This window comes from Salmo trutta, chromosome 27, assembly GCF_901001165.1.
Source record: "Salmo trutta chromosome 27, fSalTru1.1, whole genome shotgun sequence".
Lineage (NCBI taxonomy): Eukaryota > Metazoa > Chordata > Actinopteri > Salmoniformes > Salmonidae > Salmo > Salmo trutta.
In genome coordinates, this window is record NC_042983.1 from 27,828,118 (window position 1) to 27,846,003 (window position 17,886).

General features: G+C 43.8%; 1 protein-coding gene across 13 annotated transcripts in view; it reads right to left on the reverse strand.

Moving 5' to 3' along the window:
- Positions 1-3,648, reverse strand: part of LOC115164787 (transient receptor potential cation channel subfamily M member 3) — a 157,886-nt gene extending 154,238 nt beyond the window's left edge. For 11 of the 13 annotated variants that reach the window (XM_029717591.1, XM_029717589.1, XM_029717590.1 and 8 more), the window contains exon 1: positions 3,384-3,648. In XM_029717591.1, coding sequence (XP_029573451.1) covers positions 3,384-3,476 — 93 coding nt within the window. In that variant the 5' untranslated portion in view covers positions 3,477-3,648. The remainder of the gene's footprint in view (positions 1-3,383) is intronic. The other 2 variants (XM_029717597.1, XM_029717594.1) reach the window with 1 other exon arrangement.
- Between the last annotated feature and the right edge of the window lie 14,238 nt (positions 3,649-17,886).

The following is a 17,886-nucleotide window of genomic DNA, read 5'->3' on the forward strand; positions in this document are numbered from 1 at the left end:
ATAGGAACATCCGAGGGAACCTCTGTCAAACTTTCGGGGGAACTTTTAGAAAACTTTATAATATTACAACATTCTCAAAACGTCCCTGCAAACGTTCTGAGAATTTAGGGTAACCAGAAATTGTTAGCTGGGTTTAGAGCACAACCAAGTCCACAACAAAATCAACAACAATGCAGAATTCTCGACAGCTATTCCAAAACAGTTTACAATAATTGGCAAATTGTCTATTTCTTGGACACCCTTCTCCCCTGAACTGATCAGTCTGTCTAGGGTTAACTAAAACTGTAGAGGCCATCCACTCCAAATACCAACTCAGTAAGAGCGCCACCTATAGATAACACAAAGTATATAAGTGCATTTGTATATGAACAGTGTAAAAATAGCACATGAGAATGATAAATAGACACCGGAGCTGTTGTATAAGACTATTCTGCAGATCCATTTTCTCACCCTAGGAGCTATAGCTACATAACTGCTACTGTGGTATTCAAATGTATTCTTTGGCGGTCTCTCCCTTCCATGCACTTTGCATAAGATGGAGCATTAAAATTGGCATTGGAAGGCTTCATATACATGGAGCATGATGAGTGAGTGAGTGAGTGAGTGAGTGAGTGAGTGAGTGAGTGAGTGAGTGAGTGAGTGAGTGAGTGTGTGAGTGTGTGAGTGAGTGAGTGAGAATTTCACACTTCTTGTGCAACTCCAGGGGGCATGAAAACAATTCAGTAATGAATAATACACTCACTATCTGAGTCTCTCTCCTACAGAGGGAGAGGAAACAGAGAGGATGAGAAAGGTGCCAAGAAAAACCTCTCCCAGAAGAGGGACAGAGGAAGAAGGGATACAAAGAGGAGAGGAAAGCGCTGAAATCCGAAATATAGAAAGAGGAAGAATATAATAGCAACAGCAGATTGAAGGAGACAGGTATTCAGTTTCAGGGCAATTGTCTTTTTGTATGTCACACTTTTTTCTTTCAGCAAAAAGTAATCTGTAACGATAAGCCAAAGAATATGCCAAAAAGCATGAGATGAAAATATTGTGATTGCTCAAGAGAGGGCTGTCCAGCAGCTTACATTAATGGGTGTTTCCTCTCTAGACTATATCATTTCAGTCACCAATTCAGAAAACACTTATTTCCCTCACTAATGGAGACATTATTCTCTTGGGGGCCGACACTTGACCAATTGCTTGTCATTTGAAAGGTCGAGAGGAAACTCTGTCATAATGGGGGATTTAATTACTTGTTGAAAACACCTGCCAGAGAACTTGATTCATTGCCAGTATGTCTCGGGAATGAATCATGGCACAGACTCAGTGAATTACCATCGCACGCTGGCTCCATGTGTCCAACACTTTATTTTCACTGTTCACATCCAACCTGGCAGACATTCATCCTTATTCTGAATGATCTGTAAATCCATGTGGGTAAGGGTGCTGGCAAAGAGAACAATTGGGTTAGAAGACGTACCATGATTGGTCAATAACAGCACCAATCAAACACCAGGGAATTTAATCTGTCAAACCAAGTAACCTGCTGTCCTTTAAAAGGATCAGGTGACCTACAGTTGATCCAGTAGGATCTCCGTGAGGTTAAAACCCCTGACGTTCCCAAGATGATCAATCTTTAATCGATCGGTTTGTATCTGTGTGTCACCTACCTAATCCACATCATCCACTCTGCTACTCTCCCAGGCTGTGAAAGGGCACATGGTGGGCTGTTACCGTAGCAACACATGGTGAGAGTGGTAATGGCTTTTTGATTAACTGTGCCGACCAATCAACACTTGGCCATGGTGTGTCAGCAGGTTGGAGTGTGAGTGTGACATTTAGAGGTGTGACTGTGGCTGTGACATGATGGGACTATTGGAATCTGAGGGAATGTGAAGTTACAAATTATTTATCTACATTAAGCACTACTATACAGAAGAGCTGTGTTCTAGTGAATGACTTCCAAATAAGCACAACCAATATTTCTAATCACAACCTCTAACCATTGTTTCATCATGAGCAAAGAGTGTCAAGCAGTGGATGCCAAAAGCCATCTACAACCACTGAGAAAGGACCTCCGTGGACATCATAACAGCAGTGACCACCTCCGTCTCTCAGCACTGAAAAGTCCAACAGCACTGATTTCTGAATAGACATTGTGGCCAAATATAATGGCACCCTTGCAAATTTCTTAAATAATTCCCTATTTGTTCTAAAATATGTTGAAAGAAGGGGAAGGTGCTTGTGTGGGGGAGAGATATGAGGACCAAGAGTTTGGCTGTAGCATCAAAGGGCCTCATATGGGGACACCCACACATATCTATTTGAGCCATACACATGCAAAAGCTTAACACACACACACACACACACGCACACTCACACACACACACACACATTCATCTTGACTGGTTTAACATCATAGAGACACTTGGTTTGAGACTTTGATGTTGCGTGATTAAAAGAAGACTGGGGAGAACCCAGACAAGATGCCTGATTATTAACAGCCTGTAATATGTTGTGTATCAAATGCCTGGTTATTAACAGCCTGTAATATGTTGTGTATCAAATGCCTGGTTATTAACAGCCTGTAATATGTTGTGAATCAAATGCCTGGTTATTAACAGCCTGTAATATGTTGTGAATCAAATGCCTGGTTATTAACAGCCTGTAATATGTTGTGAATCAAATGCCTGGTTATTAACAGCCTGTAATATGTTGTGAATCAAATGCCTGGTTATTAACAGCCTGTAATATGTTAATGCCAGACAAGGAATAAAACCAGCTTATAACCAGGTCTATAAATATCCTGTGACAACCAATACATTTCCTCATACATTTTCTCACTGCCCCTCATACAGTGGACACACGCATGTGCAGATTCAGTGCTCGCACACAGCACAATGCCAGAGAAGGCTGGTTACAGTATGGTCTCTTGCACCCAACAAGGATAACCTCAGGGAAGTCACATCCAGGAATAAAACACTTGTCAGACAGAAAACAGGAAGGTGTGGATTGGCTATAATACCATCTGAACCTAACTGCTCAGATATCTTCACCAAACAGTCACAGTATAATCCTCTGCTGGCCTTTCTTCCTCACAACCCCATCCTGTGTCAGCTTGGTCCCAGATCTGTTTGGGCCATCTTGTCAATGACCAAATAGGAATTGGTAAGACAGCACAAACAGATCTGGGACCAGGATATTCCCGTGTGGCTTCAGCAGTTACCTGTATACCGAATGGAGAAAAAAGAATTCCTAACTACCCACCTTAAGTCAATATCAACCTCCCCCTCTTCTTCCTCTGCTCCTAATCCTCTCTCCATTCACTGTCCCATATCTCCTCCACCTCCACCTCCCTCTCTCCCCCTCCCCATCCCAGACCACTCTGGTACCCATACCTTGAGCAGGCGTACAGATGGTAGGAAGGCTGCAGCGCACAGTTTCCTAATGGTCCAGTTGATTGGCCGCGGAGCATCCAGCTGCTGGTTCATGGTTCCCGCTCCTCCCGCCCGGCTTTTCCAAGAAAAGAGCCCTTTGGAGGGGGCAAAGCAGCAGAGTCTCCGGCCAAATAGAACAACTCAGATCCCGGCAGAGCATGACCCCTAACACCAGACCACCACCTTCGTCTTGGTCCCCCGGCAGCTCAGCCCTTCCTTCACCTGGGTGCCCTCCTTCCACTCTCCCTCTCCCCCACCCCTCCCTCCCCTCCCCACAGATCCAAAGGGTCCGATGGCCGAGTTCTGAATGCCTGGAGCATCCAGCCCTCTCTCCACCTGTGGTATCCCAGTATCCCAGTCTGCCAGTCCACCCGGAGCATTCGTTCCAGAACAGAGTAAAAAACGAAGAAAAGGATATGGAGAAAGAGGAGAGAAGAGAGCAGCAAAAAGGAGAGGAGGAAAGGAGAGGAGAGCAGCACAGCACGGGAGAGCAGAGCAGAGCCCGTTAACTGAGCAGAGTGACAGGGAGCAGCACAGCACTGTCTCCAAGACGAGAGAGAGAGAGCGAGAGAGGACGAGAGAAAGTGGACGAGAGAGAGAGAGAGAAAGAGAGAGAGAAAGAGAGAGGGGGAAAGGGAGAAGGAAAGAGAATGGATGATGCAGATTGAAAGAGAGAAAATATAAATAAATTAGAGAATGAGAGAGCCTGAGCACAAGGCAAAAAGAGGAGAGAGGACAGGAGATGAGAGAGGAGAAGAGAGCAAGCGAGCAAGTGAGAGAAAGAGGGGAGAGATGGAGAGAGGTATGGCGCGTAAGAAAGATGCAACGAGAGGAGTGTGTCACAGATATAGCCCCCTTCATTTGGAATGGAGATGAATATGGAGAAATGTAACTGATATGGCATTCAAATCAGTATCATTTTTACACTGAATGCATATGTCATCATCATCCATGTTTATAAAACCATCAGAATGCTAAAGCAGGCAAACCCCCACTTAAAAATATTGAGTAGAAATGTCCATACTCTAAAGAGCTGTTTCTTCCTCTCCATTTCACTCTCTGTAGTGTCCCTCTTCTCCATCCCTCTCTTTCTCTCTGCCCATTCCACTGACTCTCTCCAGGGTGTGTGTGTGTGTGTGTGTGTGTGTGTGTGTGTGTGTGTGTGTAGAGTGCAAATTATACCGTGACATTCAGGGATCTATTTTTGTTTCACAGGACTTTTTCACAGCAACACATTCCCGCTCCTATTTGTGCGTACTCTTGCACCTGCACAAAAAAAAATGATGGGCCTAATAGCAAAGACATGTGCTTTAACAGGCAACATGGATTACCTTTAAATGTGGCATGAACACAACTAGTCAAGATGTTTTCATCTGATTGTCTAACAAATCACTTCAAAAAGTATGCTACCAGCACATGTTGGTCCACTCCAAAATAATCCAAACAGTGCACTGTGCACCTGCCATTTGATGAAGGGAAAGACACACCTATTACAAAACTCTAAAAAGCGTGATGTCATTCTGCGATTGTCATTAGGCCTACACTCTTATAGCCTGAATTAATTGATGCGTCTTGCTGAGAAATGTACCTTTTATCTAAAAAGAAAAGTCAGGACCCCTGAAAAGGGGCTAACATACAGGACCCAAATAGAGCTGTGTCTGTTCTGAACTCATCGGCGATGGAAACTGTGAGGGTCCAGTTGAAACAATGTTGCAAATTCGCTAGCAGGCTGGACCCAGTCGATAATGTTGCAAGTTCGCTAGCAGGCTGGACCCAGTCGATAATGTTGCAAGTTCGCTAGCAGGCTGGACCCAGTCGATAATGTTGCAAGTTCGCTAGCAGGCTGGACCCAGTCGATAATGTTGCAAGTTCGCTAGCAGACTGGACCCAGTCGATAATGTTGCAAGTTCGCTAGCAGACTGGACCCAGTCGATAATGTTGCAAATTCGCTAGCAGGCTGGACCCAGTCGATAATGTTGCAAGTTCGCTAGCAGGCTGGACCCAGTCGATAATGTTGCAAGTTCGCTAGCAGGCTGGACCCAGTCGATAATGTTGCAAGTTCGCTAGCAGACTGGACCCAGTCGATAATGTTGCAAGTTCGCTAGCAGACTGGACCCAGTCGATAATGTTGCAAGTTCGCTAGCAGGCTGGACCCAGTCGATAATGTTGCAAGTTCGCTAGCAGACTGGACCCAGTCGATAATGTTGCAAGTTCGCTAGCAGACTGGACCCAGTCGATAATGTTGCAAATTCGCTAGCAGGCTGGACCCAGTCGATAATGTTGCAAGTTCGCTAGCAGGCTGGACCCAGTCGATAATGTTGCAAGTTCGCTAGCAGGCTGGACCCAGTCGATAATGTTGCAAGTTCGCTAGCAGACTGGACCCAGTCGATAATGTTGCAAGTTCGCTAGCAGACTGGACCCAGTCGATAATGTTGCAAATTCGCTAGCAGGCTGGACCCAGTCGATAATGTTGCAAGTTCGCTAGCAGGCTGGACCCAGTCGATAATGTTGCAAGTTCGCTAGCGGGCTGGACCCAGTTCGATAATGTTGCAAATTCGCTAGAGGGCTGGACCCATTCAATACAAGTTTGCTAGCGAAAGCTCAAGACAGACAGTTTTTTTTTGTCTGGGTTACTCTAGCCCCTCCCTAGTGAAAGGACCCCATAACCACAACAACATCTTGTCCAAAGGGACAAGCTGAAACAAAGCTACAAACACCTCTTAGTACCCAATAATTAAAACCTTGATAAAAAAATGTCATACTAATGCAAATGAGGGATCTCCTTAGCAGCAGCCTTCACAAGTTCAGACTGGTACAGACAGATTCAAAAAGCAGTGATTCAAAAATTGTTTGTGTGTGTGTGTGTGTGTGTGTGTGTGTGTGTGTGTGTGTGTGTGTGTGTGTGTGTGTGTGTGTGTGTGTGTGTGTGTGTGTGTGTGTGTGTGTGTATGTGTGTGTTTGTGTGTGTGTGTGTGTGTGTGTGTGATTGGTATAACAGTGACAAATACACTTAAAACCGTGGGGGGATCTGTAGAAGAAAGTTGATGACTGTTTGTATCAGTTGAGGTCATTACTGTGGTAAGAGTTTAGCTAAGAACAAAAGGGATGGCATTAGCAATAGCAATAATACCAGTCCTACCATATATGTATATATCTCTCTCGTCACCCTCAAAGCCAGTTCCTCCTTCGGCCGCCTCTCCTTCCAGTTCTCTGCTGCCAATGACTGGAACGAACTACAAACGTCTCTGAAACTGAAAACACTTATCTCCCTCACTAGCTTTAAGCACCAGCTGTCAGAGCAGCTCACAGATCACTGCACCTGTACATAGCCCATCTATAATTTAGCCCAAACAACTACCTCTTCCCCTACTGTATTTATTTATTTATTTATTTTGCTCCTTTGCACCCCATTATTTCTACTTTGCTCTTTCTTCCACTGCAAATCTACCATTCCAGTGTTTTACTTGCTATCTTGTATTTACTTTGCCACCATGGCCTTTTTTTGCCTTTACCTGCCTTATTTCACTCATTTGCTCACATTGTATATAGACTTATTTTTCTACTGTATTTTTGACTGTATGTTGTTTACTCCATGTGTAACTCTGTGTTGTTGTATGTGTCGAACTGCTTTGCTTTATCTTGGCCAGGTCGCAATTGTAAATGAGAACTTGTTCTCAACTTGCCTACCTGGTTAAATAAAGGTGAAATAAAATTTAAATTAAAAAAATACCATCAGTGCAGGGATTTACATTTCGACAGGGACTCGCGTCATGTGACTGGTTCTAAGTAGGATGCCCCGGGCTCATGGGAGAACAGCGAGTAGCGTCTTTGGTCGCCGTGGTGACTGGTGAGATGGAATCTATCTGGAGAGCGAGATTGCTGCACTGAGCCCTGATGGCCTCTCCCACACCGGGGTCGTGTCTGCATGCAGACTAACACACACCCACATGGAGCCACCCACATCACACCACAGAATCACAGGTTAACCATTACACTACTGCAAACACACACAGTATTACTCCCCACAGGTTACCCCAGTACAACTAGACACCACACACACAGTATTATTCCCCACAGGTTACACCAGTACAACTAGACACCACACACACAGTATTACTCCCCACAGGTCACACCAGTACAACTAGACACCACACACACAGTATTATTCCCCACAGGTTACCCCAGTACAACTAGACACCACACACACAGTATTACTCCCCACAGGTTACCCCAGTACAACTAGACACCACACACACAGTATTACTCCCCACAGGTTACACCAGTACAACTAGACACCACACACACAGTATTATTCCCCACAGGTTACCCCAGTACAACTAGACACCACACACACAGTATTATTCCCCACAGGTCACACCAGTACAACTAGACACCACACACACAGTATTATTCCCCACAGGTTACCCCAGTACAACTAGACACCACACACACAGTATTACTCCCCACAGGTCACACCAGTACAACTAGACACCACACACACAGTATTATTCCCCACAGGTTACACCAGTACAACTAGACACCACACACACAGTATTACTCCCCACAGGTTACCCCAGTACAACTAGACACCACACACACAGTATTATTCCCCACAGGTTACACCAGTACAACTAGACACCACACACACAGTATTACTCCCCACAGGTTACACCAGTACAACTAGACACCACACACACAGTATTATTCCCCACAGGTTACCCCAGTACAACTAGACACCACACACACAGTATTACTCCCCACAGGTTACACCAGTACAACTAGACACCACACACACAGTATTATTCCCCACAGGTTACCCCAGTACAACTAGACACCACACACACAGTATTACTCCCCACAGGTTACACCAGTACAACTAGACACCACACACACAGTATTATTCCCCACAGGTTACCCCAGTACAACTAGACACCACACACACAGTATTATTCCCCACAGGTTACCCCAGTACAACTAGACACCACACACAGAGTATTACTCCCCAGTTTCACCATTGCAAACACACGCCACACAGTAACCTATTACTCCCCACAGCTAACAGTCCAAACACACAGGCCTTCAGATTGGTATTCCGATCTCCTTTTGTTTGTTTTTTAAAGAAAGAAAACAGAAAGAAACACAACAAAGACAATCACTTAATTGAATTCCCCATTCCTTCTGACAAGATAAAACCTTTAGCGGTAACTCTGACCTACTCTAACCCCAGTCACCTCAGCCAATCTCTCAGATGTCAAATCAAATCTAGTTTTTACAGTGAATGACACACCTCTATAGTATGATCCAACTTCACAGCGACATGTAGGCTAACACAGTGTGAGTGTGTGTGTGTGTGTGTGTGTGTGTGTGTGTGTGTGTGTGTGTGTGTTGTACGGCAATGTGACCACCAACAGAGAAGTGTCATACACTCTCTCTCATCCTCCCTTTCCTCTTCTCCCTCCCCTTGATCACTCCCTCACTCTATCAATCCTGATTGTGAACCTGTTGCTTTTCTAGCTCTCGGGAGGCAGTTCTGTTGTTGTTCATCTCACACACAGCAGACGAGGGTCACGGTCCTGCACTGCGCTGCCCCTGTACAAGCACTAGATGGCAACCCTCTAATGCAGATCACCAGCTCCAGCCCCACTACTTCATGTTCATTATGTTTTCAAATCAAAATCCAATCAAATTGAATTACTGACATGCACCGAATACAACAGGTGTAGACCTTACAGAGAAATGCTTACTTATAAGCCCCTAAACAAGAATGCAGTTTTAAGAAAAATACCCCAAAAAATAAGAAATAAAGTAACAAATAATTAAAGAGCAGCGGTAAAATAACAATAGCATGCTATGTTGTTCTTTGATCACTTAACAATCCTCATCACTGAGCTCCTGAGAACATATTGACTTCCTAATGAAGATGTTTCTGTCAGAAGGCTTTGCACTGAAGAAGTGGATTGTCTGCAACACTTTCCCACATGCTTGTCTAAATCCAATTGCAGCACACGCGTTGGCCACTAGAGGGCCTCAGTCCAACATACTAGCAGTCCACTACTCTACAGTGCACTGTGTTTAAGTCGATGTTTTCAGCCTCTTGTAAGAAAGAGGAGCGAAGCCCATCAACAACCCAATTACCACTGCAATCAGAAGACATTAAAAAGACAGAATGAACAATACCGGACAAGACCGAACTTTACCATCTCAGACTGATTTATTTCTCTAAAGGGACATCGAGTATGACTGAGGGAGGAAACCTGTGAGGCAATTTACAGTGAATGACCTTGGAGGGTTTTAGTATTGAGCAGTGAGTGTGCAGACATCACAATGAATGCCAATCACCCACCTCACACTTTTACTGTCACACTGAGGTGAAAAAAGTACAGATGGTAATTGGTCTTCGTACAAGACGGGACATTTGATTGCAAGTCTATACAAAATCTTTGAATGCAATGGCAAGTGAAATTCTAACAGTTTCTTTCTATTGTGTGACATCAGTGACATAATTTTTGTGAAAAGGTGGGAAGAGGATAGTCTGGAGTCCTGCATTAATACAACATTATGAAGAGGATAGTCTGGAGCCCTGCATTAATACAACATTATGAAGAGGATAGTCTGGAGCCCTGCATTAATACAACATTATGAAGAGGATAGTCTGGAGTCCTGCATTAATACAACATTATGAAGAGGATAGTCTGGAGCCCTGCATTAATACAACATTATGAAGAGGATAGTCTGGAGCCCTGCATTAATACAACATTATGAAGAGGATAGTCTGGAGCCCTGCATTAATACAACATTATGAAGAGGATAGTCTGGAGCCCTGCATTAATACAACATTATGAAGAGGATAGTCTGGAGTCCTGCATTAATACAACATTATGAAGAGGATAGTCTGGAGTCCTGCATTAATACAACATTATGAAGAGGATAGTCTGGAGCCCTGCATTAATACAACATTATGAAGAGGATAGTCTGGAGTCCTGCATTAATACAACATAATGAAGAGGATAGTCTGGAGTCCTGCATTAATACAACATTATGAAGAGGATAGTCTGGAGTCCTGCATTAATACAACATTATGAAGAGGATAGTCTGGAGCCCTGCATTAATACAACATTATGAAGAGGATAGTCTGGAGTCCTGCATTAATACAACATTATGAAGAGGATAGTCTGGAGTCCTGCATTAATACAACATAATGAAGAGGATAGTCTGGAGCCCTGCATTAATACAACATTATGAAGAGGATAGTCTGGAGTCCTGCATTAATACAACATTATGAAGAGGATAGTCTGGAGTCCTGCATTAATACAACATTATGAAGAGGATAGTCTGGAGTCCTGCATTAATACAACATTATGAAGAGGATAGTCTGGAGTCCTGCATTAATACAACATTATGAAGAGGATAGTCTGGAGCCCTGCATTAATACAACATTATGAAGAGGATAGTCTGGAGCCCTGCATTAATACAACATTATGAAGAGGATAGTCTGGAGTCCTGCATTAATACAAGATTATGAAGAGGATAGTCTGGAGCCCTGCATTAATACAACATTATGAAGAGGATAGTCTGGAGTCCTGCATTAATACAACATTATGAAGAGGATAGTCTGGAGTCCTGCATTAATACAACATTATGAAGAAGATAGTCTGGAGCCCTGCATTAATACAACATTATGAAGAGGATAGTCTGGAGTCCTGCATTAATACAACATTATGAAGAGGATAGTCTGGAGCCCTGCATTAATACAACATTATGAAGAGGATAGTCTGGAGTCCTGCATTAATACAACATTATGAAGAGGATAGTCTGGAGCCCTGCATTAATACAACATTATGAAGAGGATAGTCTGGAGTCCTGCATTAATACAACATTATGAAGAGGATAGTCTGGAGTCCTGCATTAATACAACATTATGAAGAGGATAGTCTGGAGTCCTGCATTAATACAACATTATGAAGAGGATAGTCTGGAGTCCTGCATTAATACAACATTATGAAGAGGATAGTCTGGAGTCCTGCATTAATACAACATTATGAAGAGGATAGTCTGGAGTCCTGCATTAATACAACATTATGAAGAGGATAGTCTGGAGTCCTGCATTAATACAACATTATGAAGAGGATAGTCTGGAGCCCTGCATTAATACAACATTATGAAGAGGATAGTCTGGAGTCCTGCATTAATACAACATTATGAAGAGGATAGTCTGGAGCCCTGCATTAATACAACATTATGAAGAGGATAGTCTGGAGCCCTGCATTAATACAACATTATGAAGAGGATAGTCTGGAGCCCTGCATTAATACAACATAATGAAGAGGATAGTCTGGAGCCCTGCATAAATACAACATTATGAAGAGGATAGTCTGGAGCCCTGCATTAATACAACATTTTGAAGAGGATAGTCTGGAGCCCTGCATTAATACAACATTTTGAAGAGGATAGTCTGGAGTCCTGCATAAATACAACATTATGAAGAGGATAGTCTGGAGCCCTGCATTAATACAACATTATGAAGAGGATAGTCTGGAGCCCTGCATTAATACAACATAATGAAGAGGATAGTCTGGAGTCCTGCATTAATACAACATAATGAAGAGGATAGTCTGGAGTCCTGCATTAATACAACATTATGAAGAGGATAGTCTGGAGTCCTGCATTAATACAACATTATGAAGAGGATAGTCTGGAGCCCTGCATTAATACAACATTATGAAGAGGATAGTCTGGAGCCCTGCATTAATACAACATTATGGGATTGAGACAAACCATTTTAGAAGACATCTATGTTGCAAAATGTTTTTGACACGTTCTACCTTCTCCAGGAGTGAACAATAATATTTGCTAGTACTACCAAGATCTGCACCTTTGAGCACTATTTCTAACCCTATCCCCCAGACATTCTTCCTCCTATTCATACTACAGTGCACGTCTACTTTAGTCTAGGAGAAGATAATCAGGTCAGTATCGAGCACATCCTCTGGCAAACCCATTAGAGATGTGTGTGAGGGGCAAATGTTAACACAGCAGATCTATGCAGCATGGCATTCCTGTGTGTGTGTGTGTGTGCGTGTGTGTGTGTGTGTGTGTGTGTGTGTGTGTGTGTGTGTGTGTGTGTGTGTGTGTGTGTGTGTGTGTTGGGGGAGTGCGTGTGCATGGGTGTGTGTTTTAAAAGGTATCGTGCATTCGGAAAGTATTCAGACCCTTTCACTTTTTCCACATTTTGTTAGATTACAGCCTTATTCTGAAATGGATTAAAAAATATATTTTTTTCATCAATCTACACACAACACCCAGAATAATTTAGCAAAAACAGGTTTGTAGAAATGTTTGCAAATGTATTCAAAATAAAAATAAGTATTCAGACCCTTTGCTATGAGACTCGAAATTGAGCTCAGGTGCATCCTGTTTCTATTGATCATCCTTGAGATGTTTCTACAACTTGATATGGCACCTAAAGGACTCTCAGACCATGAGAAACAAGATTCTCTGGTCTGATGAAACCAAGATTGAACTCTTTGGCCTGAATGCCAAGTGTCACATCTGGAGAAAACCAGGCACTGCTCATCACCTGGCCAATACCATCCCTACGGTGAAGCATGGTGGTGGCAGCATAATGCTGTGGGGATGTTTGTCAGTAGCAGGGACTGGGAGACAATTCAGGATCGAGGGAAAGATGAACAGAGCAAAGTACCGAGAGATCCTGAAAACCTGTTCCAGAGCGCTCATGAACTCAGACTGGGGCAAAGGTTCACCTTCCAACAGGACAATGACCCTAAGCACACAGCCAAGACAATGCAGGAGTGGCTTCGGGACAAGTCTCTGAATGTCCTTGAGTGGCCCAGCCAGAGCACGGACTTGGACCCAATTGAACATCTCTGGAGAGACCTGAAAATAGCTGTGCAGCGACACTCCCTATCCAACCTGACAGAGCTTGAGAGGATTTGCATAGAAGAATGATAGAAACTTCCCAAATACAGGTGTGCCAAGTTTGCAGAATCATACCCAAGAAGGCTCAAGGCTGTAATCGCTGCCAAAGGTGCTTCAACAAAGTACTGAGTAAAGGGTCTGAATACTTATGTAAATGTCAAATTTCAGATTTCAATTTCTTATACATTTTCAATAATGTCTAAAAACCTGTTTTTGCTTTGTCATCATGGGGTATTGTGTGTAGATTGACGAGGGAAAAAACGATTTAATCAATTTTAAAATAAGGCTGTAACATAACAAAATGTGGAAAAAGTGAAAGGGTCTGTATACTTTCCAAATGCACTCTATAATTTAAAGTATATATATCTGTGTACATTGTGTGTTTGTTTTTGTGTGTGTGCATGTTCTGTGTGCACGCCTCCATGCATGTGTATGTGTACTCTGAGCACATCGACAGATCTGGGCCAGCCTGTCTCTGCACTCCTCTCTGAGCTGCTCTATCCCGGAGGTGCTGCGTGAAAATAGCCCTGCCTCACACCACTCTTTCAGCACAGTTTGACGTTTATTGTGATGAGTCTTGTCCTTGAGGCAGAATGGAGTGATTTCCGCTAGATGGACCAGCTGCAAAGTCGAAATTGGCTTTATATATTGTCTACTTTGTGGCTGTGTTATCTAGTGGAAATTGGGTCAAGTGGCCACTATAGAAATCGCTCTGTCATTTCCTGGTTGCAAAAATTCTAAACTGTTTTCTCAATTTCAGTTTATGTGAGAAAGGACTTAATAGTGTAGGGAAACATTATTCCATCTAAATCGCTGTGAAATACCTATTCAATAACAACAAATATATATATTTTTTACAGCTGTTTGAAGCTGGTGGACTTAACCCGAAAGTAAAAGGCTCAAGTGTGAGTGTCCTCCATTTTGCGGGAAATGGGATGTTGGGGAGGGGGGAGAATTGTTTTGAATATAACCTAGTGCTGTTGCAATTCACCGAGCTTCCACATAGGGGAGACATTCTGAGAAATTCTAAGTGTAGCACCTTTAAGGAGAGTTAGGCATTAGGGTTAGCAGTGGAGTTAAGGGTTAAGGATAGGGTTAGACATTAGGGTTAGCAGTGGGGTTAAGGTTAGGCATTAGGGCTAGTAGTGTGGTTAAGGTTAGGCTTAAGGTTAGGGTTAAGCATTAAGGTTAGCAGTGTCGTTAAGGTTAGGGTTAAGGTTAGGGTTAAGCATTAAGGTTAGCAGTGTCGTTAAGGTTAGGGTTAAGGTTAGGGTTCAGTTTAAAATCAGATTTTATGACTGTGGCTGTGCCACTCTGCAGAGCTGCCTCCAGAACAAGATTCATGATGAAAAACGCTAACCTGCTCTTTCAGCCCTCATTGCCCCCCTTCCTTCAGATCCCAGTACCATGCACCTCTCACCCTGAGGCAGGAAGACCTCTGCTGGGCTTGGTTTTCTCCATCTGGAGAGAGGGAGAGATTAGCCCCCAGGACACAGCTCCTGTTGCACACCCTTCTATCACACAGCCTTCAAAAGTGGCCTGGGCCTGCAACAGCCAGGCTTGCACCAACAAAACACTGGCATGTGCAGAACCTGTGGTCGAGGGGCAACACTACTGACTCCAAGTACATTACGACCCCGGAGACTGCGGTTCAATCCCTGCATCCACACCCTCCCACTTATCTCTTTCATCTGTTTCCACTGCTGCATAAGTAGAGCAGAAAAAAGAGTGGGATTTCGCTGCCCTTAATAAAATCTTCACCAGCATGCATACCCACCAACCATCAATCTAAACCAGGGATGGGCAACTTTCATGGGTGTGGGGGCCACAAAAAAATCATCATGAGGGGTCACAGTTGCTCGCTGGTCTGCATACCCATATCCCCCCCATGCAAAATATTTTTTTGTGGTCCCCCTCTTGACAGCAGCTTTCCTGCAATTCTACACATTTTGCCATGGAGTGTATTGTAAATATTTTTTTTAAAGCAAGTTTGCTGTAAATCTACACATTTCGCCATGGAGTGTATAGAAAATGTGTTTTTAAATAAAGTTTGCTGTAATTCTACACATTTTTCCATGGGGCGGAGAGAAGATTTAACAATTTCATAACTAATTTCATGCAATTATTTTCAATTTACAATGGGGCAGAGAGAAATGTTATCTCAGTATGACTAACTAACAAAATCAATGGGGGCCCCCCAGCAGGTAATTCGACCATAATAACATGATAAATGACAATGATATCAACACAAATAAACTCATACACACCCACACAACCTGACAAACACAAACATGAATGCAAAAAAAACATACAGATAACGGTCATTGCCAGTGGTGTGTCAAATGAGAACCTGGTCTCCATGGCAACACCCCACTACCGTTTCCCCCCTCTAAACTTCAGTAACAATGAACACTTTACACTTAAGCCTGATACAGCATCCACATCAAACAGGTGAGGAAAATGGTATTTGACGGTAATCATGACATATCAAACCCCTCCCTGTCTTTTTATCCCCTCCTCTCTCTACATCCAGATATCTGCCTTCCCCTCTCTCTACCTACAGAGATATCTGCCTTCCCCCTTCTCTTTCTACCTCCAGAGATCTCTGCCTTCCCCTCATCTCTCTACCTGCAGAGATCTCTGCCTTCCCCTCATCTCTCTACCTCCAGATATCTGCCTTCCCCTCTCTCTCTACCTACAGAGATATCTGCCTTCCCCCTTCTCTTTCTACCTCCAGAGATATCTGCCTTCCCCTTCTCTTTCTACCTCCAGAGATATCTGGCTTCCCCTTCTCTTTCTACCTCCAAAGATCTCTGCCTTCCCCTTCTCTCTCTACCTCCAGAGATATCTGCCTTCCCCTCATCTTTCTACCTCCAGAGATCTCTGCCTTCTCCTCATCTCTCTACCTCCAGAGATATCTGCCTTCCCCTCATCTCTCTACCTCCAGAGATCTCTGCCTTCTCCTCATCTCTCTACCTCCAGAGATATCTGCCTTCCCCTTCTCTCTCTACCTCCAGAGATATCTGCCTTCCCCTCATCTCTCTACCTCCAGAGATCTCTGCATTCCCATCATCTCTCTACCTCCAGAGATCTATGCATTCCCATCATCTCTGTCCCTGATTTGAATGATTGTCAGACTTGTCATGCCTTGCCAGTGCTAGGCCTCATTAGCCATCTCCCACAGTGAATGTCTGTCAGGGAAGTAATCAGGGCTTGGTTATAGTGATAGTTGGCAGGCCTTATTCCTCAAACAGCAGGGTTGGCACAGCAAGGCTCAGTGACACAGCTCCTATTGATATTTGGACTGAATCAACCTCTACTGGCTCGCATGCTCTGTCACACTGACTTCATCAAAATGGGCATGTGGGACCACGACCACTGTGACATCATCAAAGGTCACCTGTGAGAGGCAGCCAGGTGTGTCACCACGGCTCATATCAGAATAACCAGGAGTCAGATGTAAACACGGGCAGATACAAAAAGGTCACTAGTTGACCTAAATGTCTAAACAAACCAAACATCAGTGAGTGGCCAATCATCACCTGTAGTCCCTGTGGTGTTGTCCAGGGACCACCTACTGGGTGATTGCGACTTGAGTAGTGGCTGTCTTTCCTGATTCAACATGAAGAATCGTAGAGGTGGCACCACAGGTTCAAAAGTGGTGTGGCAAAATTTGTGTCTTTTCTGGGACCTGGAGTTGTTCCTGAGCCCCCTTTGCCTGCAGAACACCCTGAATTATTTGGGGCATGGATTCTATATGGTGTGGCATTCAAATGTTGTTCAATTGGTATCAATGGACCTAATGTGTGCCAGGAAAACATTCCCAACACCATTACACCACCGCCACCAGCCTGTACCGTTGACACCAGGCAGGATGGGGCCATAAATTCATGCTGCTTACACCAAATCCTGACTCTGCCATTAGCATGACGCAACGGGAACCAGGATCCATCGGACCAGGCAATGTTTTTCCACTCCTCAATTGTCCAGTGTTGATGATTATAGCTAATAGGAGTGGAACCCAATGTGGTCGTCTGCTGCAATAGCCCATCCATGACAAGGACCGACGAGTTGTGCGTTTCGAGATGCCGTTCTGCACACCACTGTTTTTACTGTGCCATTATTTGCCTGTTTGTGGCCTTCATGTTAGCTTGCACGAATCTTGCCAATCTGCTTCGACCTCTCTCATCAACGTGCTGTTTTCGCCCACAGGACTGCCACTGACTGGATGTTTTTTGTTTGTTGTACCATTCTCTGTAAACCCTAGACACCGTCAGTGTGAAGCGCTGTGTGAGCAAACAACTATTGGCTACTTCTTATGTCTGTAAAGAAATGGCCTGGGTATCAGTTGAGCCTACTGCAAGGATTGGATTAGAACAAGTCAGTGGCAGTCGGTGCCATTTAAGATGAGGGAGAACTATTTCTTTTTAATGAGCATTGTTGTGTCTTTGGCATCATTAAAACTGAAGACATATTTATCAAATAACTCTCTGTAATTATTATTACGCGATTAACCTGATTAATCATG